Genomic DNA, 26,794 nt, shown 5'->3' with positions numbered 1-26,794 from the left:
AAGTGTTAATATCAATTTATTATCTTTTTTAAATTACTTTTTAAAGCACCCCATTTCTTTTCCAATACATGTGTTAAGATCCTTCTTCTCTCCTCCTTAAGCTTGAATTGCTTGATTTTAATATTTAATAAGGATTTCAAAACCCCAACACCTCCCCACCCCCACCCGAAAACTCTGCAAAACACAGATGAGCCTGCGTTGCTTCTTCGTCTTCATCTGTCATCCGGGCGCGATGATGCAGGAACTGAGACTCCCCTGCTCCCGCCACAACCTCTGACACTGACAACAACCCTTCTAAAAACACTACACACTGATTTCCCCAACACAACGGCCATACCGAACCCGCCAGTCTTAGTTTATATAAGGAGTTTACGCATGCACTGAGATTCCAACCAAGCATAAAGTAGTAGGTTATACAGGGAATTGTCTTGAGCTGGTGTTTCTGAGTCATACAAACAGCAGGGTGATTATCTTTTTCTTCTTTTCTTCTGTAAAAAAAAAAAAAAAAAAAAAAAAAGTCTGGTTATTTCTGATCTCCTTCAAGTAAATGACCCACAAAAAAGGGAGAAAGGACCTTCTGAAGCTCATGAAACACTGATTGGTGTCTTTCTCTGTGAGGATGGGCTGCTGCGGTCACTGCTGCTGCAACAGCACGAGAGGGTGCACAGCAGCTCAGTCAATGCCCACCCTGTCACTTCTTCTTCTTCTTCTCCTCCTCCATCACACCCTCCAGCTGGTTGCACTGGTCACAAGCTGCACCCTTCAGCAGTCAGATTATCAGCCAGGACCGTGCACGTCTCTCTTAATCTCAGCTCATTTCCCCCCCCCCCTCTGTGCTTCTTTTGAGAGGTTCTGCATGGAAACTTGAACTGAAAACGAATAAATAATAAAGGAAAACCAACATTTACATTCCAGTGCCAAATTGTGAAATCTGGTTTTTGTTATTTTTTGTTTTTTTTTTTCCTGTGAGAGTCCAGAGGAGGTCAGAGTTCATGTGAACAGTGGGGTGTTGCTGTTGTAGGAGTGCCTTTTAAAATTCAGTTGTTCACGTCCTAAAACAAAACTGTGGCAATATAACCAGACTCGACTGCTCAACACATAAACAGAAATCGTTAACAATTATTAATAATAATCCCTTATTAATAATTATTAATACCTTTAACACAAACCATACCTGACAATGCAACAGTATTTTCATTATCATCATTTTTTTTACAGTAAAAGTGGGCCCTTTTCTTATCGCAGAAAAAAAAAACGTGAACATGATTACAACAACAATCACATCAGGATTAGTTATGGTAATATTGACACCTATAGAAAATGCAGTTGGAGTTGTTGCTCTAAATCTTGAATTCAATACTCATTTGAATATATCAAAATTACTATCATTATCTTTGTTACTCTATAAAACCAATGACTTGTTTTTGTTTTTAATATTCCCATAAATATGTACAGTAAAGATCAAAAATGTGGGACGAGTGATCTTAAATGCCAGTGAAACTCAGACAGGTACGGCACATTTCAAATGTGTTCGGTCTTTTTTTTTTTTTTTTTTTTTTTTTTTTACATCTATCTCATGCATTGGAGTGATTCCCATAGACACCTATGTTGTTTAGATACTCAATATGTCATGGATGCCGGAAAGTTTTTTTTGTTTTTCTCTATTTGTACATGTCCACACAAATGTTTCTCCTCATCCCAGCTGCATTTTTAGAAGTCTCTTGCTTTTACAAACATTCTGCGTGTTCCTTTTTAAACATCTTGCAGTCATCAAATAAAAATTTTGATGGCACGACATCGCTTTAAGAACCCCTTAAAGGCATTGGTGACGTTCCAAGCAACTTGTTTTTTTTGTTTGTTTGTTTGTTTGTTTGTTTTGTTTTTTACACTTAATACAAAACGATCAAAAGAAAAGAATCAACTCTTGTAAATCAATAAAAAGTGTATTTCCAACCCCCTGCAGGCTGGAGACTAAAGAAACCCATCTTTTGTGATTCACCCTTTTTTTCCCCCTTTCTGGAGCAGAAGTTGCAAGTGCTTGCTAGATACAGTACATCGGGACCCTACAGACTACATACAATTACATACACAATGCAAAAAAAAAAAAATAAATAAAAAATCCTTTTTTTCCTCCCACTTGTCCTCTCGCTTTCTCCATTCCAGCATAGAACATCATAGAAGAAGACATGGCTGCCATCCCTTTACTCCGCAGCACTGGGAGGAAAAAAGGGCAAAATATCCTTCCTTTCACACTTTCTGTCTCACTTTTATACAGCCGCTAACAAAGGTAAAAACATTAAACACAAACCTCCTCTTTTTTTAAATCTACTATCACCTTGATTTAGTGGTATTACACGTGGTTACATTCTTCCCTCTCGCTTTGATACCTGTGAGAATGGGAGAAAACCTCTCTACCCACCCTGAGTCTAACGAAGCAGGGAGCAGCTCAATAATGTCAGTTTATCATCTCCCTCCTTGTGATACCGACTGATCTCCTCTCCTTTCTGTGCATTAAGAGGGAAGGGTGATATCCCTAAATCCTCTGCATTCCAGCTAGAGATCAGTCCACAAAAGGACACAAGTCAAGGTGGCAAGCTGAGAGTATTGAGATGCAACCTGTGATAGCTACCCTCCTAAATCACTCCCACCCTTCACGCTACCACCCTGCCCACTCTCTTCCTCTTGCTGTCTAAGAGTAGGAGAGGTGAGAGCCATTGGAGATGTGAGAAGTGACTGAGGTGCTTCGGCTCAGGACGCCGTCGCTGCCCCCGGCTCCACCAGGCCCCCCGCCAGACGCCGTCCTCCTCAGAGGCTGGGGGCTGTTCCTAAGGGCCATCAGGCTGGGGGCGCCACGCACGCCCAGCCCGCTGCCGCCGTAGATTCCCCCCTGTGAGGAGGAGGAGGAAGAGGAAGAGGATGACGGGCCAGAGATGGAAGGAGGTGCTGGCGGCGGGGGAGGTAGCATCGCCAGGGATTGAGAAGAGGAGCGTGAGGGCAGGTGATGGGAGAAGGGCAGGGGGTGTGGGTGGGCCAGGTCTCCTCCGGAGCCTCGCACTCCGGCCCACTCCCGCTCCCTCTCCTTCTCCCGCTCCCTGTCTCGATCCCGATCCCGCTCCCGCTCACGGTAGAGCTGCGGCGTGCTCTGGTGGTGGTAGTGCTGCGGCAGGTGGTGGCGCTGGTGGTGGGAGGACGAGGAGGAGGAGGAGGAAGAAGAGGAGGCAGAGGAGCGAGACGAGTGGTGCACCTCCCTCCCGTCACGCCCCAGCCCCAGGGCTATTCCCAGGCCATGGGAGGAAGAGGAGGACTCACTCCTGCGGTCCCCTGCTCCGCTGCTGCCGCCGATGCCGCTGCTGTTGTGGCTGCGGCGGGAGTGTTGCTGCGGGGGCATGTTCTGCGGGTGCATGCCATGGCTCCAGTGGCTGGAAGAGCGGGAGCTGGATGGCGGGGCATTGGAGTAGCCCTGCATTGGGTAGGCCTCGCTTGGGATGCCCGTCAGTGCCATGTTACTGAAACCCAGACGCAAGCTCTCCGAGTCAAACGCCTCGATCTCGGTCGCCTGCCGCTCCAGGAGGGTACGGATGCGTTCTGATCGCTCGTTCTGCAGGGACAGCATCTCTTCCTCGATCTAGGAGAAGAGCAGGAGAATACACATGAAAACACAGTGGTATTTCTCATTAAATTGTAGGAATATATCTCCAGGAACTCACTGTTTTGGAGCAAATCCCACAGTCTTCCTTAGCAGATGCAGTTGGCCAGTTGTGGAAATGATGTAGATGTTCAAATTTCAATTTTTTTGTTTTTGACTGAAAGCTCCTGGGCATGTTCTGAGGAGGCCTTCTCGATGCTGACGGCCAGTTGACAAAAGACAATCAGTGGGATTGTCTTTTGTAAACTGCTGTTCCAAGGCCAAGGACGAACTTTTGATCTTAATTTTTAAGCTAACATGAAGAATACGTCCATAAAAAAGACTTACCGAGAGGTCCGACCGTGTCGTGAAATCATTATTAGAATTGTACAAGGCTTAGCACAGGAGAGCAAAAAGTAACACCTGAGTCTTGCAAAAGCCAATGGTGCCATAGCTAACATAAGCAGTGTATGGTTACTACACTGTTTACTCTCTACAAGCTGAACTGGATTCCTAAAACTCACCAGACTCACTCACTACATTTTAAGGAGCTTTGCTTTCATAGAAGCAGTTGCCAAAGCACACTAACCCTCTGTTCCAGCAGGGCACGGCGGATGGATACCCTCTGCTCCAGGTCCTTAACCTCTCTCTCATGCTGCGTGTCGGTGTGGATCTTGATCTTGCTCTGGTAGGCATTAAGCAGTTCCAGCTCCTGCTGCAGCTGCATCCGCAACACCTTGTACTCTGCTTCCTGGGTCTCATCCAATCGCAGCTAAGAGGGAGAAGAAAGAGGGAGAGTAATGAAAAATGGCACGATTGTATTGACTTCAAACTGTGCTTCAGTGTTGCTGGGGGTAGAGAAGGAAAAGTTTGGCAGACAAAAAGAAAACAAAGGGAGATGCAGTGTTTTTCTCGATCAGTCAGGGCCTGCATGTGCTGTATTCAATACGATAAAGTTAAGTGAAACTTAATAATCCATGTAAATGTAAGAAATTGTCAAACTAAAATCACAACCAAACAAGAGGAATTTCAGCGCATATGCTGATGATGAACTAAAATGTTATATGTGAATATGTGAAATATGTGTTTGACTATTCAGATATAATCTCAAAAATTGCAGTGCAAACAAATTTAAAAAAAAATTATCTAAACAAACGAATATGATATTCTAAAATGTTCAACAACATTTTACCTGTGCATGCGTGATGCCTACCTTAAAGCCTCGTTTGAGGAAACAGACTGAACCTTGTTTGCAAAGACATTCTTTATTCAAAACAGGGATATTTTTTCTGACCTCTGGATTGAGTTTAATCAGTGAGCGGGAAACCTTCCCAAAGAGACTTTAACCACAGCATGACTCGATATGCGGACAAACAAGGGCAGCAGGGATTTGGCTTACTGGGCTTACGTGGCACGCTGCCATGAGAGGTAATTAAAGTAGCACAGGGCGTTACGTCATTCAAGGGAACAAGACATTTTGTTACGTCCAATCCTCTTCCTACTATGTTTCATTCATTTAAAAGCCTCAGATTTGTGCGTATGAGTTTGATGCTTAGAGGGCAATGGATGGTTTAAAGGGACAGTTTGGGTTTTTTTTAAGAGGGGTTGTATGAGGTATAAAACTACATTTACATACACTACATTTAAAGTATTTTTACTGCTTTAATTTGCTGTCAGACATCCCTTTTCTTGCGGGGAACTGAAACCTAAGACACAGAAGTCAATTGCACAAACTAACCAATAAGAATGAATAAGAACCTCACACAACCACACTTCAACAGTCCTGACCTATTCCTTAAAAAAGTGTAGCCATAAGAGAGTGCACAAACATTATTTGACTATTTAAATGTAAAGTATAGAAATGTAACTCAAGTACCGTATATGATCACTGTTTCAATTCTTTCACCTGTTCCACGTGTTATTTCTCATTTTTGTCAGTTTTCTCCAAACATTAGCTGAGCTCTAGATAACTGTGATAGTTTTACAAACCAAACAATTTGTTAATTAATCCTTTATGCAAATGATCATTCACTGCAGCTCCATGCAAAATAAGAATGAAGTTTATTTTAGTTTGGTATCAAGAAATGTCAAAGCAGTGTTTTGTGGCACTCGTACATATTCAAAGTCACGTAACATTGGACTGTAAAGATAATTTAGATCCCATTTTAAAGGGAATTTCACCAATTTTACATATTTAAGTTTGTTTACGGGTCAAGTGACGTTATTTGAGGCAGCATCCGTTTGTGCTGAAGACCACAAGTTTGAAAATCTGGGATGTGTGGAGTTAGAAAGACGTGGGCTTACCGACCAAACTGTCGACAGTTGAGGTGCATTGTGGGTAGTGTAGGCACCGAGGTTTGACAAGCAATAAGAAAGACAATGTCTCTGGTTTTGCTGTGTCAATTCTGACCTTCTGAAATTTTAAACTGTCCATCTTGAGTCAGACATTATTGGAGCGCAACGCCAAATTGGTGTATTTCTCTTTTTAAAGATAAAACAAATCTGACTTATTATGTCTGGATATCTGGGTGTTTTTTCCCCCTTAAGTTCTAACTGAACCTCACTTTATTTCTCTACAGTATTGTAACTTTTATCCCCTTTATCCCCCTTTATCCGACTTGCACAGAACTAATTGTAGGGGAAACAGGACATCGTTTGGTATAAAATTGGGAAATGTGGGTTTAGGTGGATATTAACACTGAGGGACCAAGGGGAGGCTTGCTGGCGGGCGGATGGACAGGCGGGCAGGCAGGCGGGCAGGCGGGCGGGCAGGACGGCCCCTGGGCCAGCTGTGGTGGTGTGGTGTGAGTGTGAAGTGAACGACGTCTCCTTGCCTTACTCACAGCCTGTGTGGACAGCATATCATTGATGGAGTGGTCATACTGCTCTGCCAGGATGGCCAGCTTACGGGTCTGCTCATCCTTCAGCCGCTTCAGTACAGCCTTGTGGTCCGACTTGGGCGTGTTCTCCAGCAGATGGTTGCGCAGTGCCTTGTACTGCCGGGTTTGGATCTTACAGGTGTCCTGGAACTGACGCTTAATCTGTAGCTCTTTGGACTGGAGGGAAGAGAAGAGAGATGGAGGCAGCTGGGCTAAAGTGCTCCTAAGATTTTATAAATGAAATTGGCAACAGATGTGTTACATATTTGCTACCAGTTTTAACCCTGATGTAAATGTACAACATTAGTAATCACAACTGAAAGTATAAATAGCTGTCAAATGAATCACAACCACGTTGACAAGTGTTTGTGCACTCTTGCATTCTTGATTTTGTACACACGTGTTTTATGGAGGTCTGACAAAAGCCATTAAATCATTATTTTTGTTTATCATTGTAATTATTTTCAGTTGTGGAACTTTGTAAATGCTGAATCTCTGGCTGTCAGCAGCAACTAAAGACATAACACAGAAAACCTGACTGAGTCTGTGAAACAACTGAATCAGCACACGTAAACGAGAAGCGTTTTAAACTTTGCAACAGAACGACTATGAATGGATGAAAGGTTTTTACAATGATGCAGGCCTTTTTCAGTCAGTGTCTTAAATACAATTTCTTCTTACCTGAGAACACGTATTAAGAATATAACAGAGGAAAACATTTGAATGTCCAATTTCTTGTTTGAGGTATTTTCATACGTTCAATCTAAGGAACTGTGTGGTGAGTACATTTGCATTGTAAACTACACCGTTAAAAGAACTGAGATTAATCTGCACTGGCATCTAAAGAGAAAAAAAAACAATGACATTATTATTTGCCAGTTATCATTACTAAGAATTAAGTCTTCTTTTAAAATATTCAGATGCTAATGTATAACTCAGGGGATTGATTCAGATTTGACTGTGAAAGCTTGAAACAAGCTCACCCACAGATAAACTGTTAATGTCCACGCACTCAAAATTAAACCTGTGACTTAGCAAACAGGACACGGATTCAAATAGCACAGCCTACTTGTAAGTTAACATCCTTAAATATATTTCAACCTGCCAATTAGAAACAGTGCTTATTTTTGGTGGATATTCGACAAAGGGAAGTGCACAACAGAGATACGATGTGTGATGAAACAGGAGGAATGACGGTAAACAAAACGGTAAAAAAGATCTTTCTATATAATAAGATCAGCAGGTAAATCAGGGGAAAAGCAAAGAAATGAAGACATGGTAATAATGGAAACGAAAATCATAAAAACAAACAAGACAATGATTTTCACACAAAAGAATTTATTTTTTGTGTAAAGAAAATTTCGAAAGTATGACAAAATATTTTTCTTTGCTTGCGAGCATGCAGCCTTACAGTATGCCAACACTCATGCAGCTAAAATGAGAATAAAAGGACAACAAAATGGCTGCCACACATAATGCAGTACTAATCTGATAAATACCGCATAAATTAAATATATATATTTAAAAAAAAAAAAAAAAAACTCAAGGTGATATAAACTTTCAGATGGTGTCACAAGAAAACAGAATACAAACATGTAAACATACACAGAGGAACAGGAAACAACTGATAGTGGAACACAAATGTAAATCAATGATAAATAAGTTACATTCAAATTGAACAATGTTTGCTGTGAAATGTCTTTTTCTAAAGCTAGACTTCCCACATGTAGGTCACCTAAAACAAGCGCACTACTTTTTTTTGTTCCCACTGGGTCAAATACAGTTAAGACTGAGTTTTCCTTCTCAGTAATATTCCTCCATGTAAACAGCTCAAATGTCGTCCTTCTGTTGACGCACAGGGCACCTGTTTCCTACATAAAAAACATTTTTATGCCTTATGTATTATGTGTTATTTAACCAGATTTCCCTTGCAAATACGCAAATTAAAAATTTTTGCCGACATTTGGTTCATCTCAAGCCCTCAAATTTGCAAGAACGCAAGATAAAAACGGCCCCATATACTGTCAAGTTTCTTTTTGGTCCGACCAAAGCAGAGCTGAAACGATTAATCGACTGGCTGATCAACAGGAAATTTATTGTTAACTAGTCTGGTAATGGATTAATCATTTCAGTCAAGAAATTGCCTCTCTGGTTCCAGATTCTTCCACCAGAAGATTCGCTGCTCTTCTCTCTTGTATAAACATGTATATGAATGTAAACTGAATGTCTTTGGGTTTTGGACTTTTGGTCAAACAAAATAAGTTTGGAAGACAATACACACACTGGAAAGCTGCGATGGGCATTTTTTTTCACAGTTTTTGGCGTTTCATAGGCTAAACGTTTAATCGAGCAACTTAGTCACTTAGGAAAATAATTATTACTCGCAGCCCTAAACTGATGTGTTCTCCCACATTTAGTACATGTTTTAATGATCTACTAGACAGTGCAAAACTAAACAGATTGCTTTTACTAGATATCTTCTCTTCATATGATAGTTTCACATTCAGTAGCTGCATCAATCTTTGGACTTATTTAATGATTGTGCATCCCAAAAGATTGTCTATATGGCTTCATATAAATTAAACTACACTGAAGTATTAAATAGATTTTTATTATATTATACTTTTACTACTTCAAAGTATATCCTGCTTTCACTATGAATTTAGAATATGTCGCTTCACAACAGATTATTAACATCTGTGCAAACAGTTGTAACTAAGCACTCAACTGGTGTAAATTCTTCTGATTTTTAAGAGGGACATAACTAAATGTTTACATGGTAAATCATGATATTACCGCGTAAAGCGCAATAACAGCAATATATCCAACTAGAATCTGAAAGATAATAATTTCACCAGCTGTAAAGAATATCAAATAATATCTCGACATTAAACAATGTACTGGGACAGGCTTTAGGTTCTGGCTAAATTGTCCTGAAGTGAATTAATTTAAGTTGTGTAAAGTAAGACCTGCTAACTATTTTCGACTTAGACCTCTGAACATAGAACTACACTTCAAAATAATATCAAATGTCCTACAGTGGTCCCAGATAATTCTATTTGTTCTTTATTGCACTTTCATACCGATGGAGAGCTAGTGTTCAGGGTGATGTTAATGAAGTTTTACTATATATTTTTTCACAGTATTCTGATTTAGGGAGTGAAATTATACCCACGAAGCCACAAAATACTGTAATGTTTGTTTTAGGCACTGAGATAACAGTGCGCCCCACAAAGATAAAATCACTAATGAAGAAAAAATAAAGATTGCACAATAACGGTCTTTAAAATAACCATAGAAACATTTGTCTTACAAATTAAGAGCAAAATAATAAAATTAAAGAAACTTAAAGGAACTTTTACAAAAAGCACAATAATAAAATGTTATAACTTCACTGGGTTTGGGTACAGTAACCGTGGGTTTGGCTGCAGGCTAACGTTTGCAGAGCCCACTGATTTAACAGTACGGTTTGTGTGCACACACATACGCACGTCTGGATAAGCTTCGACAGCCAAAATCACTTTCAGCCACAGATGTATGTGTACAGCGTAGAATATGTCTCATCTTGATGAAATGTGACCAAAAACCAGTTTGGGAATTATGTAACAAGGGAGACATGTGGGCCCAAATCAAAGACACACACACACACACACACAGACAGACAATGGTTGAACAATGGAACATGATAAGGATCACACTCACACTCACTCACACACGTGTCCCAATGTTTACTACTCTTCACTAACTTGTCTCACACTCATGCTATCTCCACGGCCGAATTTTCCCCCTGACAAACCTTCCAGATGAAGTTCGTCTCAACCCGCACTCCCACCTCCCCTCATCACGGAAGATTCTCTCCCTCTCTATCCTCCTCTGTCTCTCCCTCTCTCTCCTCCTCCTCTCCCTCTGTCTCCGCTCTCTGACCTCCCTGGGCAGCAGTCGAGGCAACCTGCTCGGGACTTCCTTCTTCAAGAGGCCCAGTGTTTGGAGTTTCACTCTGACAGTGAGCGGCAACTTTTTGAGGAGCTGTCTTGCTAGATTTAACACTATAGAGTTAGCCAGGTCTGCCAGGACTCCGAGAGGGCGTCTACTGAAACGCCTCACCCAGAGAAGGCCCTTTGCCAAGGGAGAAGTGTTACTGCAGCGAGCCTGATACGCTAAAGGCAAGCTCTTTAGGGCAACAGGAATTTTGGACTGGCGCACACCCCAGTTGCGTCCTGCTTTGGGAAACATCTCATAAAGGTTACGCTCAGCCATACCACCCAGGATTGACTGGCACATAGCAAACAGGGGCCGAGGGAGGCGGAAAAGAACACGCATGCAGAGGCGGTTGACTTTGCGGGGTGCATACTGGAGGAAGTCACGGGCCGGCCTGACAACCAGCACCACCACCAAGTAGAGAGAGAGGAATAGGGAGGGAGAGCTGAGGAATGAGGCTGAGATCAAAATCATGGGGATGTAATAAATCCCCAAACTGAAAGAGAGTCCTAAACTAAAGAGGCCGCTCGCCCACAGGCTGAGTGACAGGTAGGTGGAGAGAGACAGAGAGCAGCAGGAGCGAAGGAAGAGGTACGAGAAGAAGAGCGCCAAGGAGGCAAGCTCGGCGGAGAGCATGATGGAGGCCACCGAGGGCAGAGGAGGCGAGCGGCGGAGGGAGAGGAGGAAGATGGAGAGCAGCAGCAAGGTGATGTTGGAAGGCTGGGCAGCAGCGGAGAGGGAGAGGAGGAGGCAGATGGCGTGAGAGAAGAGGGAGGGGAAAGAAGTCTGAGACGGGGGAGGAGGGGGTGCCGTGGGTACGGGCTCAAGCTCCTCTGGAGCGTCGGGAAAGTAAAACTCGGACAGCTCATCTATATCTCGCTCACGAAGCCGTCTCTTTTCTGGGGACAAGGATGAGATCAGCTCTGACGGACATCCGTCAGCCACGCCCCTGTCCTCTTCCTCCTCATCATCAGTGTCTACCTGTGCGGTATTACTGTGCTCAACCTCATACTCCCACTGCACTCCTTCTACTTCCCTCACGTCTGGGCTTTCTTCACCAGTTTTCCAGTCCTCTTTTTCATCCTCTCTGTCATCATTTCTCTTTGGTTTGTTGTCATCATGTACCTCAGCTGCAGGAACACTAACACCATCCACCTCATCTCCGTCAACCTCTTCCTGACCATCACAAATCTCTTTAGCTACCACCTCCCTCTCCTTTTCTAAGTCACCACCCCTCTCATCCTCCACCACCCCTGCGTCACTGTCCCTGCTGCTGCTCAGCCCCTCTGTTGTCTGGCTCTCTCCCTTCTCAGGAGACCCTTGGCCCTGGGTGCTCTCACTCACTTTCAGGCTCTTCGGCTGTTGGCGGACCTCCACGGCATGTTTCTGACGCAGCTCCTGCTCACGCCTCTTGTTATACTCCATCTGGTTGGTGAGCTCCGTCTGGTGCTGCGTGCGGATCAGCTCGGCCCGCGTATGCTGCACCAAACCCAGCTGGCGGAACTCAAGCTCCTGTGTCGACTCATGGTGACGCAGAAGCATGGCACACTCCAAGTCCTTCAGAGTTTGCTTCTTGTTCAGTTCCTAGAGAACAGACAAAGATATTAAATGGGCAGAGAAAGGAAATGTTTCACGGAACACATTTATCTACAGATCTATTACAGAGTTTCCCTCACAGGCATTGCCAAAGTATATTTTTAATATTTATTTTAGTCTCAACTTGTCTTCCAAGATGACTTATCAGTTATCAGTTCACTGTAGGATTCACCTTCCATCTGTACTGCTGGCTGCTTAAAATATGTTTCAAGGAGGAGTGAATTGGTGATCCTTGGCACACTTATCAAATCTAACGCTGGTACCTCTCTGAGCAGATCCTGCTCCAGGTTGTGGCGTGCCAGCAGCATCTTCCTCTTGTACTGGCGACACTGTAGTTCATAATACTGCCTCTGCCGTCGTAGTAGGCCCGCCTCTTCTTCTGCCTGCAGCTGCTGCAGACACTCCTTTTGATGCACCAACCACTCTTGTTTCTCCCGCTTTGGCGTTGACTGGTTCTCGTTTAGTTCCTTGAGTGGAAATAAATTAGAAGCGATGAACAGAAAACACAGCAGTATTAGCCGAAAAGGCCATGATATACTGAATGATCAAGGCTGTTTGAGTAGCGTTAGCATGAAGAAAGGCAGACACTAGAAGCACCTCTTTGAGCTGCTCCTTGCGTTGACGATACTGTCGTTTCTGGGACTCCAGCAGACTGGTCAACTCCTTCTTTTGTTGGGCCAGTATATGTTGCTGGAACTTCTTCTCCTCAGTCAGGACTGCCTTTGACTTAAAGAAAGAAAATGTTTCTTGAACATCAGCGCTGTGAGAAGTACACAAGTACCAGCAGGGATAACTTACTTCATTCCTCCCGCACCAGCTCACCTCTTTCTCCATGATAACCTGATGCTTTTTGGAGAGTTTCTCCCCCTCCAATGAGAAGCTGTTCCTCTGATTCTCTAGCTCCTTGTCCAGTCTCAGTTGGTGCTCATCCATCTCCGCCTTCAACTTGTTTTCCAGGCCCATCAGCTGCTTCTGGTGCTGCCGTCGCATCCGCTTGTACCTGTGAGGAGACACAGGGTATGAGGTTAGCCAGAAGGAAAAGGGTAAAGTCTCAGGATACACTGACACAACAAAACTGACTTTTAAAATTTGTCTGAGGTGTCACTTTAAGGCCAGTAGCATTAGCCCTTTCAAATTGCAAGTATGTTCAAGAACTACACAAACTTGACAAGTGGTTGCTTTCTCTTATAAAACATGATATATATGCCCTGATTCACAGTTGCCACCTTACCCAGACATCTGCTCCCTCAGGGCCGAGCCCTGCTCATGTTCCTGGATCTGACGGGTGACGAGTGAGGCTGTCCTGATGGTGGCAAAATGGTCTCTGCCTCGACGCCGTCTCCCACCGCCTCCTCCTCCTCCGCCGCCACCAGCAGACGAAGCTTCTTGCTGTGAGTCAACCTCTGGCTGATAGGGGTCGTCGTAGATGTTGTCATGACTCTACATAGTGGACACCAAGCACAGGATGAGAAAGAGGAGAGGGAAAAGTGTAGGTAAAGGAATTTTCAAGTTACTAGTATTTGAACTAAATGTCATCCTTGAACTAAAAATGAAATACATTGGTCTTTTAACTGATTATGGATGTGGTCCTCAGAGTCCAACAAAACTTGGAGCTTTGCTAATTGGTCAGCTGCATGGCAATTTTCTGCTTCTACTCTGCAGGTGGCAAACCTGACATGACTACTGTACATCTGTAGGACTGAACTGGTGCTGCTATTATCTTCTGTTTCCTGTAGGTGGTGCAAGTATGCAAGTGTATAACTGGTCCAAAGACAGAATGACAGAACAGATTCCCCTGTGACACACATGCAGTCAATATATAGTATAATTGTTTGACCTCCCACAGACATTTGGACTGACCAGGGGCTTGTGCAGGACAGAGCTGTTGGAGGTGACGGTGTGCTCCCCTTCCTGCATCATGGCCATCTCCCCGCTGTCATCAGAGCCGTCTGCCAGACTGTTAACAGAGCTGCTCTGGGAACTTGCACTGATTGACATTGACGGCAGAGAATGGGAGCTCTCCATGCTGTTGACTGTGCCAGTGCGCAGCATATACTGCTCCACATCCTGGGAAGAGAGGAAAGGAAGGGGAAAAGAGTTTAGTCAAGTCAGTTAAAGGTTCTGGGGAAAAACAATTGAGGATGTGATCCTGTACTACTTATATTCATAGTAACAGTGGTGGCTGCGTGCATCTGAGCAGAGTAACAGAGTAAGATATGAACCATACTAGTGACACACAGGACAAGCACAGCCTAACATTCTCTGAATTCCGTCATTTCCTTTTGAAGGGAACAACAAACTGGGATAAAATGCTGATGGAAACAAAGGCCTTTGTATGGAGGGGAAAGAGTTTTAAGTTCACAACATATAGTGGAAAACACAATACAAAAGGCAGAATGGAGGCCAAAACCAAAGGATTTGATTCTTTTCAAGTATGTGGTTTCAAGGAAATGCATTACACTGCAACACAATGCACCACTTTGAGGCAACGCAAACTTTTTTCATTTTACAAAAGTCAAACCATTCAAAGCAGTCCACTATAATGTTTGAAGCAGAGATGTCCAGAGCTGAACCTAAGGATCAGTATCGGTGATGATCTGGGAATATTTTAAAGGATCTGCTAAAATAAAGTAAATCGATGTGGATGTATTCGGCACAGCGGTGCAAGTGACTCAAGTGACTCTGACACCCAGACTGGCAAAACACACAGATTCACTAAATATTGTCTCTCTTTTTCATAAGCAAAACCCCAAAACATCAAATATCAGTTGGATGGACATTCAATATTAGTTGGATGTTTGGTTTTAATTTTTTTTTGAACAGCAGGTTACATGGTTTACACTAATTTCATTAATTCTGTAGGTAAGTAAATGACAGGCCTAAATAAAGTTGTCTTGTGTGATGGATGCTCTGTTCTGGCACACCACTGTACAATTGTGAGTGTTTTGTAGCTTCAAATACTTGAGATGCGTTAAGAGTCACTGTGTCCCTAATGATCTTCCTGCCTTTTCAAACTCATGTCTCTTCCTCCTCCGCTGTTCCATTCTTACCTCTTCCTCATCACCTCCTTCCGGTGCGGGACCATTGTGTGCCTCGTGGAAGAGGATTTTCTTCATCTTCCTATACTGAAGGTTGTCCAGCTCGCGGACAGCATCCTTGGTGCGGGCGATTAGGTCCATCACAACTGTCATGGGACGCTCTCTGCATAGGAAATGGTGCTGTGTGGACAGGAGAGGCGATGGCCAAACAGCATTAACAAATCAGCAGTCATAGGATTCTGAGAAAAAGGCCCCAATGTGAAACCTACACGGAAGTCGGGATGCTAGTTTTAGGGCAACTACGTATAGAAGCTGATCTTGATCATTTTCCATTACACGTTAACACAACGTTAACACAGAAGAAAGGAGAATCATTCTCAACCAAATTCATTGGTTGTGTAATTTCAGGACATCTGTGATACGCTGTACAATCTATGGATTTCTTTGTATGTTTACAGTAATTCAATTGACCAAATCAGAATCTATTGCAAAACTGATTCCTATAAAGCATTCACTGTAGCAACAAAGTTGCACATTAACCCAACTACTCTGCCTACTTCCTGATGATGACCATACTGATGCTCACACATCACACCACCACTCACTACTTGCCCCCTTTTTTTGATATTTCTTTTTGAAGTTCAAGTGCTTGCCACATGATTCGTTTCCCCAACAACAACAAGCTGGTCAGCTTGTTGTACCCGCACAAGCTTGAGCCAACAGTAAGAGCAAGTGTAAAGAGAGACTACTGCAGTACATATCAAACACTGAACAGCTGGTTCAAAACGAAGAGAAAGGGGTCCATCTTGTTTTAATCACACTAGATTTACACTTCAGATTTCGATTTTGCATGACCACAAGGACGCTCTCTAACAAAGAGATAAGCACATGTCTCTGCCTGCCTTCATGTACGACATCAAATAGCTCTTTTGACGCCTTTTACCTTGAGCAGCACATCAGAGGTAGGTCTGTCCTGGGCAATCTTCTGCAAACAGGAGTCCACAAAATTGCGGAAATAATCCGACCTGAAAATGATAAAAATCTGATTATAAAAGCACTATTGATGTGATATGTTCAATGATTTCAATGAAGTGCGAGCCACTTGTGAGTATTCCAACTGCAGCACAGATCGATGAATTTAGGTAGTGTGATTTTTAATATGTGTTAAAACTCTATGTGGGAAGTTTTTCATTGTAAAACATTAACTTAATTGTCTTCATTGTTATGGCTGGTTACAGAATGCCATAAAACATTCAGCTTCAGACCCTTTAAATTATGCTTATTCTGACAGCACACAGGAAATGTTGCAGGTTTTGTTTTTAATGAAAATAAATGATCGATCTATTGTTGTTCCCATTTGGCATGTGCTTCTTGAGATCAGCAAACACAAACTACAAGAGACCGAAGCTGCAAAAGGCTTCTTCTTACCCGGCCATCATCATTGTCCCAATTTAATTTTGAAATTTTTACTTTCTTCTGCTTTCATTACCAAAATCCATTAAATTCCAAAAAAATCCTAAATGCCTGAGTAACACTGGATGCTCTTTTATAAAAGTAGCATTTCTAACTCATGGTGCAACAAAAGTCTTATTTGCCTAAAAGGACACAGACTGGTTAGGGCCGACTCTTACCAGTGATTAGACTGCAGCACAGGGCTCTCATTCTGGGCGATGTGGTATAAGGCACTCATAGCATTCATGTTGAACAGAGGAGGCTTCCTTTCCGCTAAAGAGTGACAAAGAACAACATAGCGTGACAGAGACAGCGGGTAGCAGACAAAGAGAAAGAACAAAAAAAAAAAAAGGATTAGAAAGCAAAGGGTGGGATGCTTTCAGCTTTGTGAATACATAAAATCACATTTATGGACCGTCTTTATAGTCATGTCTTACCCAGCTCTATGCAGGTAATGCCAAGTGACCACACATCCACCTTCCCATCGTACTGACCCTCGTCCATGGCCAGGATCACCTCAGGGGCCATCCTGCATGGAGGATACAACAAAGCAATTCAGCCATTTCCAGCTCTTTCCCTTTGATCCTGGACCAAACACAGAGCACCCCTTCACGGCTCACTGCCCTACCCAACGTCTATGCCACAAGAAAAGACATGAATATTATGAGGGTGGGGCTGCCTCATGTACAACAACAGAAACCTACAGCCAATGAAGAGTGGAATTTGATGCCCTTGCGAGAAATCTGCAGGTGGCAAAAGATTACGGTAGTTGACTGAAAGTAAATACATGCGTAATGATATACATATACAAAGAATATGTAAATAAACATCAGTGTGTCAATGAAAAAAAAAATGTTGGTTTTGGTTTTCTTGAAACTGAAACATCAGAGTTCAAAACTTCACTCTGCTGCATGTTTGACTCTCAGGCTACCAAACCTTTTCGCTTCTCAAGTGTGACAATACATGAAGGACAGACGGAGGTGAGGAGTCAGCTATTTAAAGTCTGGTGTACCACAAATAAAGCTGAAACTCTCTGCTTGACTGGGTATCATTTGGAGGTGGTTACGTTTGTGATTTGGAAGAAGATTCAACCAGAGTAAAGACATTTTAATATCAAACTATATGGAAAAAATAATGGTACATTTGCAAGGCAATGTTATCAGCTCACTTTGAGTTATGATTTTCAGGAAATCAGACCCTGTTTTTCACATTATTTATGGGTGGTAACAGCCATTTAACAGATTTACACACTGGTGGAAGAGTCAGCAACCTTCAAAGGCACACAAGTACAGCTGCAACGATTAGTTGACTAATCAGTTAGTCAGTCTAAAGGAAATTAGTTGCCAACCGTTTTGATCATCAGTTGATCTTTTCCAACATTTTTCAAGCAGAATGTCAAAAATTTGCTGGTTCCAGCTTTTAAATGTAGGAATTTGTTTTTATTTGTCATTTATTATGTCAGTAAATGGAGAGTCTTTGGGTTTTGGACTGTTGGTTGGACAGAAAAAAAAGCAATTTGAAGACATCACTTGGGGCTCTGGGAAACTGGGATGAGAATTTTTCACATTTTTCAGATTTGTTTAGATTTCGATTTTTAGACATTTAATGGTAAAATTATAATAGGCAGGTTAGTAAGGAAAATAATCTTTAGCTGCTGTATACACGAAAGGGATTCAATTTATGCATGCATCCAGTATACTTTCATCTCACTGATAACAGGCTCACAAATGTACTGTCCATTCCCTTTACACTGAGTTAGAGCTGTAGCAAGTTACACGTATTGCAAACACATCATTTCTATTGCTGCTTCACAAAGAGCAGTTAAGTAGCAAAATATGTGGTGGCTTTTATTGTGAAACAGTAACAGGAAACACAAGGTATTCGGCACCGTGGTTAGTGCCAACCCTGTGAACGTTCATCCAAAATCTGTTTACAAAACAAGACAGTGGTGATTTTCAAAGGAGAGTTTGCTGGCTCCAGCATTATGGAACCAGTGGTACTAAATCACACTCTCTGTTACCATGGCAACCAGGACTGTCTCCAAATCAACCAGGAGTGGATTCTTAAGGATTGCAACTTTAGAAGGGAAGTATATCTTGACATAAGGAAAGACTTGATGGAGAAAACAACAGTTGGCCTACAACTGCTTGTGGCAGGACGTCAATACTGGGGGTTAATGATTTATTTATTTATTTATATATTTATTTTTGGTGAAGACCATTTCTTAATACAAGTTTAATAAAGCCAGTTCATACTGATGTGAGCAAGGTGGAAGCTTTGCTGGATCTTAATTTGGTGTAATTCTCATTAATCCATTCGGAGTAACTTCTCAAACTGTCATCTAATGACCATGATGGCATTGCTACCAGCAAAAAGTCTGATGTCTTACCAGTAGGGTGTTCCCACAAAGGAGTTGGCTGGAGCAACAATGGAGGCAGAGCCAAAATCTCCCAGTTTGACCTGACCTGGCTCTGTTAGCAAGATATTTCCTGCCTTCACATCCCTGAGAGAGAGAGAGAGAGAGAGAAATGCTCAGATAATAGGAAAACTGGTCAGGAAAACTGTGAGGAAGACAAAACAAATAGAGCTGGAGAGCAGCACAATGCACTAAAATGTGCTGCTGTACAGTGTGTGAGTACATACGGCATTGCATAAGCTTATCTTAGATAGCACAGTTTGTGCTTTCTCCCCAGTATTTGTTTTGTCTCTAGTCGGAAGTGTGGGCGAGCAGGAGAGCAGAATAGATACAGTTAGTGAGGAAAGGAATGAGGGGTTACCTGTGAATCATGTTGTGAGAGTGAAGATATACCAATCCCTGCAATGCACCATGGATTATGGCAGCTATTTCCACTTCCTGGAGGGGTTTTTTGTGGACTGGGAGTAGACAGATATGAGAGGATAACAGGCATCATTTACACAATGTATATAACTAACTCATCAGTACTTCTTGATTACTCATTTGTCTCTGTTATTTTTAAACCTACCTTCTAAGAGGTCAGAAGCTGAGCCCAAGCAGTACTCCATCACCAGCTAGGAGAAAGGCAGAGCGAGTGTTAAACCGCATGCTATTTTAAGGAGACTAACCCAGGAGCACTTGACATGAAGGACTTTTCCACACTTGACCTGAATGGCAAGGGATATTTTGGTCCAGGGGCTCTGAGAGTTCAGAACAATCATTAAAGTGTGAGAGTTGATGTGAATTTGAAAGGTGCAGCCCAGAAAAAGTGTTCTCATGCTCAAATCAAAATGGAGGATTGAGGCCAACCATATCATAGAAGGTGATCAACATAACCAGTTGAATGTCACATTATTGTTATCTGTTCAGGAAGAATACAGTGCTGTATGCATCATTACACAAAACACACTTATGCAGTACAGCAGATAGCTGCACTCACTTAATCTTTCAGAGCATATCCAACAAAGCAACTTTCCCAGGGAACCAAGAACTTTTTGAGGAACTAAACCTGCACTTTGACCAGAAGAACCAGAGAGTAAACTGGTTTCCTGTGTGGTGGTTTCAGGGCTTACTGTCAGGGACTGGCCAAACACAGACACTGTGGCAACTTCATCATATCTACCACATAGCAGGAAAAAAAATAAGGAAGTACTGGGTTCCACTAGTATCTTTATTAGGACAAGGGGCTGGCATTTCTTACTACTTAATATTGTCAAAAAATAAAGCGAGGCTTTGTTGTTGAAAGAGTGAAAGAGAGAGGGGTGAGATCATGGCAGTTATGTTCTAAAAGATAAATAAGCAAACAATCAGGAGATTGTTTAATGAGTTCCTGTCTCCTTTTCTCATTCATTACATAATGCAAAAATAAATACAAAGAACAAATCGACTACTCTGTTGTTGTTTCCATGTGTGTTTATCGCTGTTTTATGTGGCACCAAGTAACACAGGAACACTTTGAGAAGCACTTCCAGTATGCACAAAATAATACTTTTCATAAATATGATGTAGACAGCATACAGAACTGCTGTTGATGCACACTGCATGATCAGTTTACAGCTCGAATTTGAAGCACATTTAAAACATCCTTACCCATGCTGTGTGCTCTCTCAGGTAGCAGCCACGGTACTCAACAGTGTTGGGGTGGCGCAGCTTCTGGAGGAACTTCACTTCCTTGACGATATCCTGCCATTTCTGGAACACAAGCAGAGCCACGATCACTGATGAGCAAACCTCACTGATCTTACATCTACTGCAAAGACGAAAGACTACAGTGATCCCAAGTCCTACCTCATTTGACTGTTTGCCACTATAGGACATCTTCTTGATGGCCACCACCTCATTGGTGCGGATGTCATGAGCCTAATGTGGAAAGGCGAGAGACAACAGATTTTTTAAAATATATTATTTATCCTTTAAACAGAGCAGAGCAGTTCCTGCTATTATATTTTGGGATTATTATATATCTGAACTAGTTTCAGTTCAAAAAATAAAATCAGAGTGTAATCATTTTAACATCAGAATGTCAGACCACCACAAAAAATTTCTACTATATAAAACAAGGATTTCTGCTGAGCCTCCATCCCGCTTCACTTCTGCCCTCCCCCGTCACTCCCTTCATCCATGACTAGCTCCTTTTCACCCTTCATTAAATGGGCCTTTTCACCCACCACTTATGAGTTTGTCCTTCGTCCTTGACTCGCATCATACTTTCACCTTTTCCTTCTCACCCGCCACCTCTCATCTTCAGCTGACAGTTTTATCCACCTTCTGTTCCTATTGACAGTACCAACATCCCTCCTGTCTAACCGATCTCTGGCCAACAACATCACTCTTACTATTGTCTGTCAGCTATTCTGCTTTCTCATGATTACTTTTTTCTGCCATCAGTCACTAGAAGCTCTATATCAATGATGAGCTGTATTTTCAAAGTCCCTGTGATGTCAAAATTAGTGACAAACTTCCATCTTGAGTTACATCAAGGAGATATCTTCCACTGATTTATTTTGTCTGACATCAACAACAGGCAGACAGCAGGAAGCAAATCGACACATTTTGGAATGCTTTTTTAGTGTCATTTACACAACATTAGTCATTTTTGTGATCAACTGAGGCAAATTCAAACCAACAAGATGAGTTTCATCTTAAATGTCTCAATTTAAAGAACATTTGAACAAGATTAATAATATAACTAGTCTCCCAACTAGCTTCATACCCCCAAAGCAGTTCAAAATATTAACAGAAATCAATGCATTTCAGTAGATAGATAGATACTTTATTGATCCCGAGGGTATTAGCCTCATAAAGGGCTGGGCAGAGAAAACCTTGCCATGATTTTAAAGCAGCCCACATTGAAAAGCTTCCCTGTTGAGTATATGAGTGTATTTGACTAAAAAGTTTTTGTTCTTAATGTTGGTTAATTATCAGTTGCCTAATAATTAGATGCTGATATCCATATTTTAAGGATGTATTCATATGAGCAAAGTATTAGCTGCTAACTAAATCCAACAGATATATTCAAATGACATGTGTGTAATCATTTCTCAGCCACTAAATTCCCTTGCTTGGTAAATTTTCAAGTTTAATATAATTATACATTTCATACAGCTCAAACTTTTAAAAGGATCCATATACAAGAGGACCGGTCTTAATTCAAAATGAAGTCAAACAAAAAAAGATTACACCCAAGGGCTCTTAAACATATGCATGTAAACTGAGGCACCAATATGCATTTAAAGACCCAAACGCAGAACAAAGGAACTTACGAAGTAGACCGCTCCGAAGCTTCCATGGCCAATCTCCCTCAGGTCTGTGAAGAGCTTCTCGGGATCCTCCCTGAAGAATAGCTCAGCCACCTCCGGGTCCTTCAGGCTCCCGGCCCGCACACTCGACGGCATGGCCAGCGCCTGGTGAGTGTGGAAGAGACACACTGGGTGAGCGTCTGTTATTTGGAGGGATTATTGCCATTTGTGTGGAGAGTGGCCAATTAAATATGGACACTGACTTGTCCGTGTGCTTTATGTTATTAATTTAATCTATTAACTTAATCTTTCAGTCAATTCATCTGTTTGTCTAATTTTATTTGTTTTTCCTCAAACTTGCCAAACTCAAAGACTCCACAGGGTTATGTTTCATGTGTGAAAAGCCTCTCCTACTCTGTACATCTGCATTTAAGCTGTTTAAGGCTACAAAATCACACATCTGTTGGGTCACATTGATGGAAAAAAATCAAATAATTAGCTGACTATTAAGCATCAGTATTTGACAATGTGTGAATGAGCCTTAACAACTATGTTTCTCCATAATCTCTTACTGCTGTATTTTTCATTTTTATAATAAACATTGCAATGTTGCAAAAGTTTATTATCAACATTTCACCAAATACAGTATATGCAGCCTTTAGTTTCTGTGGATCCAGTCATGGAAGAACTTTTTTCTGAGCTATCAAAATTAAAATATTTTAAAATGACAGACTGCAATTGTTTGTTTCTCTCATTTCCTTAACAGATTCATTAAAAAAGATTAAAACTAAACACAAATGCTTCATATTTTTATTGCATGCTTATCAAAATAATCCTTGAACAGGACCGGTCATTCGCTGGTCCTTTACCACCTGCATGTCCAAATGCTGTTTGACATCACGCATGTGTATGTATTTGTGAAAGAAACCAATGAATGAAACACAATGAATGCATTTTAATTTTCTATCAACAGTACATATTTATAGTTACCAATAGTTCGCTGGTCTGATTTACACTGAACTATTAATGCTGTGTGCAGGGTTGTTATTAAAAAACAGAGAAAAAGTATCAAATTTTGTCTGAGAATTTCTTTTTTGCCATGGTATTGAAAGAGGTATCAAGTATCCTTTTGCTCTAGTACTGAAGTTTACAGTTTTGGTATTTTGACAACCTCAAATACTGACCAAGTCATTTTACAGCATCAGTCTGGCTGATTTATCGGTCTAGATCTAGTACAGAAAAAATAGCAGACAATAGCAAGCCACATTTCAAAAGGTAAAAGTAAACTGTCATCCAGGAGGCTCATGATTTGCCTGGTTTATAGGAACAGCGACACCACAATTTTTACCTTTGTTCTTAAAGCACAAAGGACTGTAACCACAATAGAGTTTGATATCGCTCTGAAAAGGTCATCAGAGGTTTCCTAACCAATTATGAAAATACAGCCAAAGGAGTGGTATTCATCACAGCATGAAGTTCTGTTAAAAAATGTGGCTACTGGAAATTCAGATTAGAATATTAAAGCGATATGACACTATATATCCTGTGACAAAAGAGATTCATCATGTGGGGTGTCTGTCAAGTTCTAAACTATAGCAGGAAACATTACATACCATCTTTAAAAATGCTGATGGGAGACAGATATAGCCAGATTGCTTTACTTGATCACAGCCCTGTAAAATGTAACTTTCAAGAACAAAGCTACAGACAAGAACTTTTTGCCAAGAGAAAATACATTTAACTGGCTCCGTGTTTGTAGCACTACAAGATTCTTTGAGATTCTTTTTGCCAATTCTCATTTAGTTTCAAAAGAGGAGAAAGATAATGAAACTAAAACTATTTTTAACAGGTACATATTAGCTGTTGCAATTTTATGCTTCTAAGTGAAGCGGCAGTTCAGCTTACTTCACATACTGCATTGACTGTCCAGCTGACAGCCTGACACAAGGTATTTCACAGCATATTAGGATTTTGTCAAAGGGTTACTGTGGAAATGTAACACATGGTCCATGCTGTGGTCAGTGACTTAACATCAGGGCCTTCAGTATTTCCAAACACTCCAAAATGACCATGCATCAGATGAAACATTTCTTTCTCAGAGGAAGCCTGTGGTTCCTTTTTTAAAAGAGAAGTTCTTTAAATCTCGCAACCAAGCCTAAAGAAAGCTCTCCACCTATTTTTAAGAATCCATCCATGTCATATTCTCTCTCTCACACACACAGGAGGAGGCAACATATGCTACCATTATGTGGTTTGATCCAAGATCATCTCTCTAACCTACAAGCAATTTCACGACCTTGGAACCCCCTGGGCATATTTTTAGACTCAAAGTAGATATTGTCCTTGGCTGGTGAAACAGAGAAGTAATTGTCGAGATAGATGTTTGCCATAAGAATCTGCACAGTGTGCAGCTCAGCTGAGCAGGCTAGATGGCTTTTGCACTTGGCTGGTCAATTAGGCTATCTTTGGTCTTGCTCACCAAAGAAATGCATGACATATATTCAACAGCAGACAACAACTCCAAGTGGCTGGGTGTTTAGGCTGCAGGCCAACAACAAGCCTGCTTGTCAATGTCAACGTCTCCGTGATCTGAAAATCAGGCACTCAACGATGTTAGCCGATTCTTTCCCAGCAAACAGAGGAAGATGGGCGCATTCGCCTGCTTTAACATGCTGAATGATTTATAACATGTCTTACCGTGGCTTTTGGGATCCACTGTAGCTAGCTCTGGAGCTAGCTTACTGGCCTGGCTGGAAAATAGTGGTCTCACTCCCCTTTCCTCGACACTGGTGTCTATTCAACACGAACAAACCACATTCTGTCTGTCAATGCTTTTACTCAAACCCCTCTCCATCCTGATGCTCCCAGTCAATTGGACAGCTAGCACGTCTTCACGACTTGACATGAGTAAAGTGCCAGTCAATTAAATTGACAGCTAGCTGACTGACGCCTGCCAGCTACCTAGACGAGGCAGCCAGCTAGTAGCAGAGCTGTCTTCCAAAGAAAATCAGAGGCTAGCTCTAGCTGCTGTTAGCTATGCCGCTAACTAAATAACGTAAAGCCAGAAGCTGCCTGGGACGCTTTCAATGGGAAGCTGATTCATTAATTTCCACGGGTCCGCTCCGTGCTTCACTTTGTACTGTCATTACGTTAGTGTTGTCGGCGGATTTCATCTCCAGTTCGTGTTATCCCCATTTTGCTCGACTCTCATCCGTTTTTGTTCAGGACTTCATGATGGCGGAGCGGGGCGGGAGCCGAAAGAAAAACGGAAGTGCTCATCTTCGACGCTTCATAAACGGGCAGACGAGCTGCAACACTGCCCCCGTGTGGCTGAGACACCAACATGATAAGATAAAATCAACCATTATGTTAGCTCTCTTAACAGCTATTGTAAATAAACAGCTTGGACCATCTTGTTATCATGATACAATTTGGCAATAAGTATCAAAATTTAAGTGTTTCTCAGTAACACTCAAATTAACATTTGTTTAGTGTGGGAAATAACTCATCTAGAGGTAAAAGTTATGCATTCAAAATGTCACTCAAATAAAAATACAGAAATATCTAATTGTTTTGTTTTATTAATATATTACTGTTTTATTGTTAATAATACATTCATGTGTAATCAGAATTTTATTATGACAGTTGGCCAAGGTGGAGGTAATTTTAACTGATTTGCATTATGTTGGGTAGTGTATTCTATAGCAAAATATATATGTGATAAGATGATAATTTGTAAATTTACTTCTGAAAAGTCACAGGTATGCTAACAGAAATGTGGTGCAGTAAAAAGTACTGAAAAGTACAATATTATTATAATTCTTTTTAAAGTTAATTTAGTTTTTAATTAAATTAAATTTGAATGATAAGTAAAGGACGGTAATCTACATCTTGCTGCTAAATCAACAGGATCGAGTCTAATTTGTACATCGATATGAAAATTAGAAGAAGAGTGTTTTCAGAATTTGGCTTTTAATCCTAATCCAACTCAACATCTGTTCGCTATTTTACTCAGTTCACTTGAAACAACTATCCTCCAAAACGGGGCAGTGGACTAACAGTCTTGTTCAGGATAGATTGTACTTGTTAAAAAAGCATTCATGAAATGAAAACTGCAATGATAGTTTTAGGAATAGTTTATATTTCTCTGATAACCACTTGTACTGAGTAGTGCTGGAGAATATTGTCATTTTCTTAAATTATAATATATATAGTGGAACATTAATATGTTATGTGTAATCTCACATATTTTCTAGAAAATTAATTTAGAAACCATGTACAGGTAAGAAAACCAGACAGGAATTAAAAATAAATAAATTACAAATCAAGATGCTTTGCCACATTAACAGAAAACCACATAAAAGTATAATACTGCCATAAATCAACCAACCATAATGATTTGCAAAATTTTTATACATATACAATATTGTAAAGAGAAGTAAAAATCTCTGTAATATGATAACTGATACAGAAATATGATTGCTATTGATGGGCGCAGCTTAGCAGTTTATTAATAGTTTATCATAGTATGT

General features: G+C 41.3%; 1 protein-coding gene across 3 annotated transcripts; it reads right to left on the bottom strand.

The window, feature by feature from the left end:
• Window positions 1-498: 498 nt before the first annotated feature.
• Window positions 499-25,553, bottom strand: taok2b (TAO kinase 2b). 3 transcript variants are annotated; one of them, XM_046376466.1, is made up of 20 exons: window positions 24,960-25,543; window positions 22,287-22,427; window positions 20,812-20,883; window positions 20,614-20,715; window positions 19,553-19,598; window positions 19,346-19,442; window positions 18,958-19,071; window positions 17,006-17,097; window positions 16,748-16,841; window positions 16,060-16,141; window positions 15,129-15,296; window positions 13,939-14,145; window positions 13,310-13,518; window positions 12,901-13,078; window positions 12,676-12,804; window positions 12,342-12,545; window positions 11,827-12,066; window positions 6,469-6,681; window positions 4,215-4,397; window positions 499-3,625 (listed from the first exon to the last, which is right to left on the bottom strand). In XM_046376466.1, exons 2-20 carry the CDS (start codon window positions 22,416-22,418, stop codon window positions 2,690-2,692), a joined length of 3,498 nt encoding a protein of 1,165 aa, XP_046232422.1. In that variant the 5' UTR covers window positions 22,419-22,427; window positions 24,960-25,543; the 3' UTR covers window positions 499-2,689. The 3 variants fall into 3 exon arrangements, with proteins under 3 accessions (XP_046232422.1, XP_046232421.1, XP_046232420.1); XM_046376465.1 differs by lacking the exons at window positions 499-3,625; window positions 4,215-4,397; window positions 6,469-6,681 and having other exon boundaries at window positions 7,826-12,066; window positions 24,960-25,055; window positions 25,412-25,553; XM_046376464.1 differs by lacking the exons at window positions 499-3,625; window positions 4,215-4,397; window positions 6,469-6,681 and having other exon boundaries at window positions 7,826-12,066; window positions 24,960-25,541.
• Between the last annotated feature and the right edge of the window lie 1,241 nt (window positions 25,554-26,794).

The sequence above is a fragment of the Scatophagus argus genome, chromosome 21 (assembly GCF_020382885.2).
Source record: "Scatophagus argus isolate fScaArg1 chromosome 21, fScaArg1.pri, whole genome shotgun sequence".
NCBI lineage: Eukaryota > Metazoa > Chordata > Actinopteri > Scatophagidae > Scatophagus > Scatophagus argus.
Note: the sequence above shows the minus strand (reverse complement) of the source record. Positions and strands in the feature narration are given on the sequence as shown.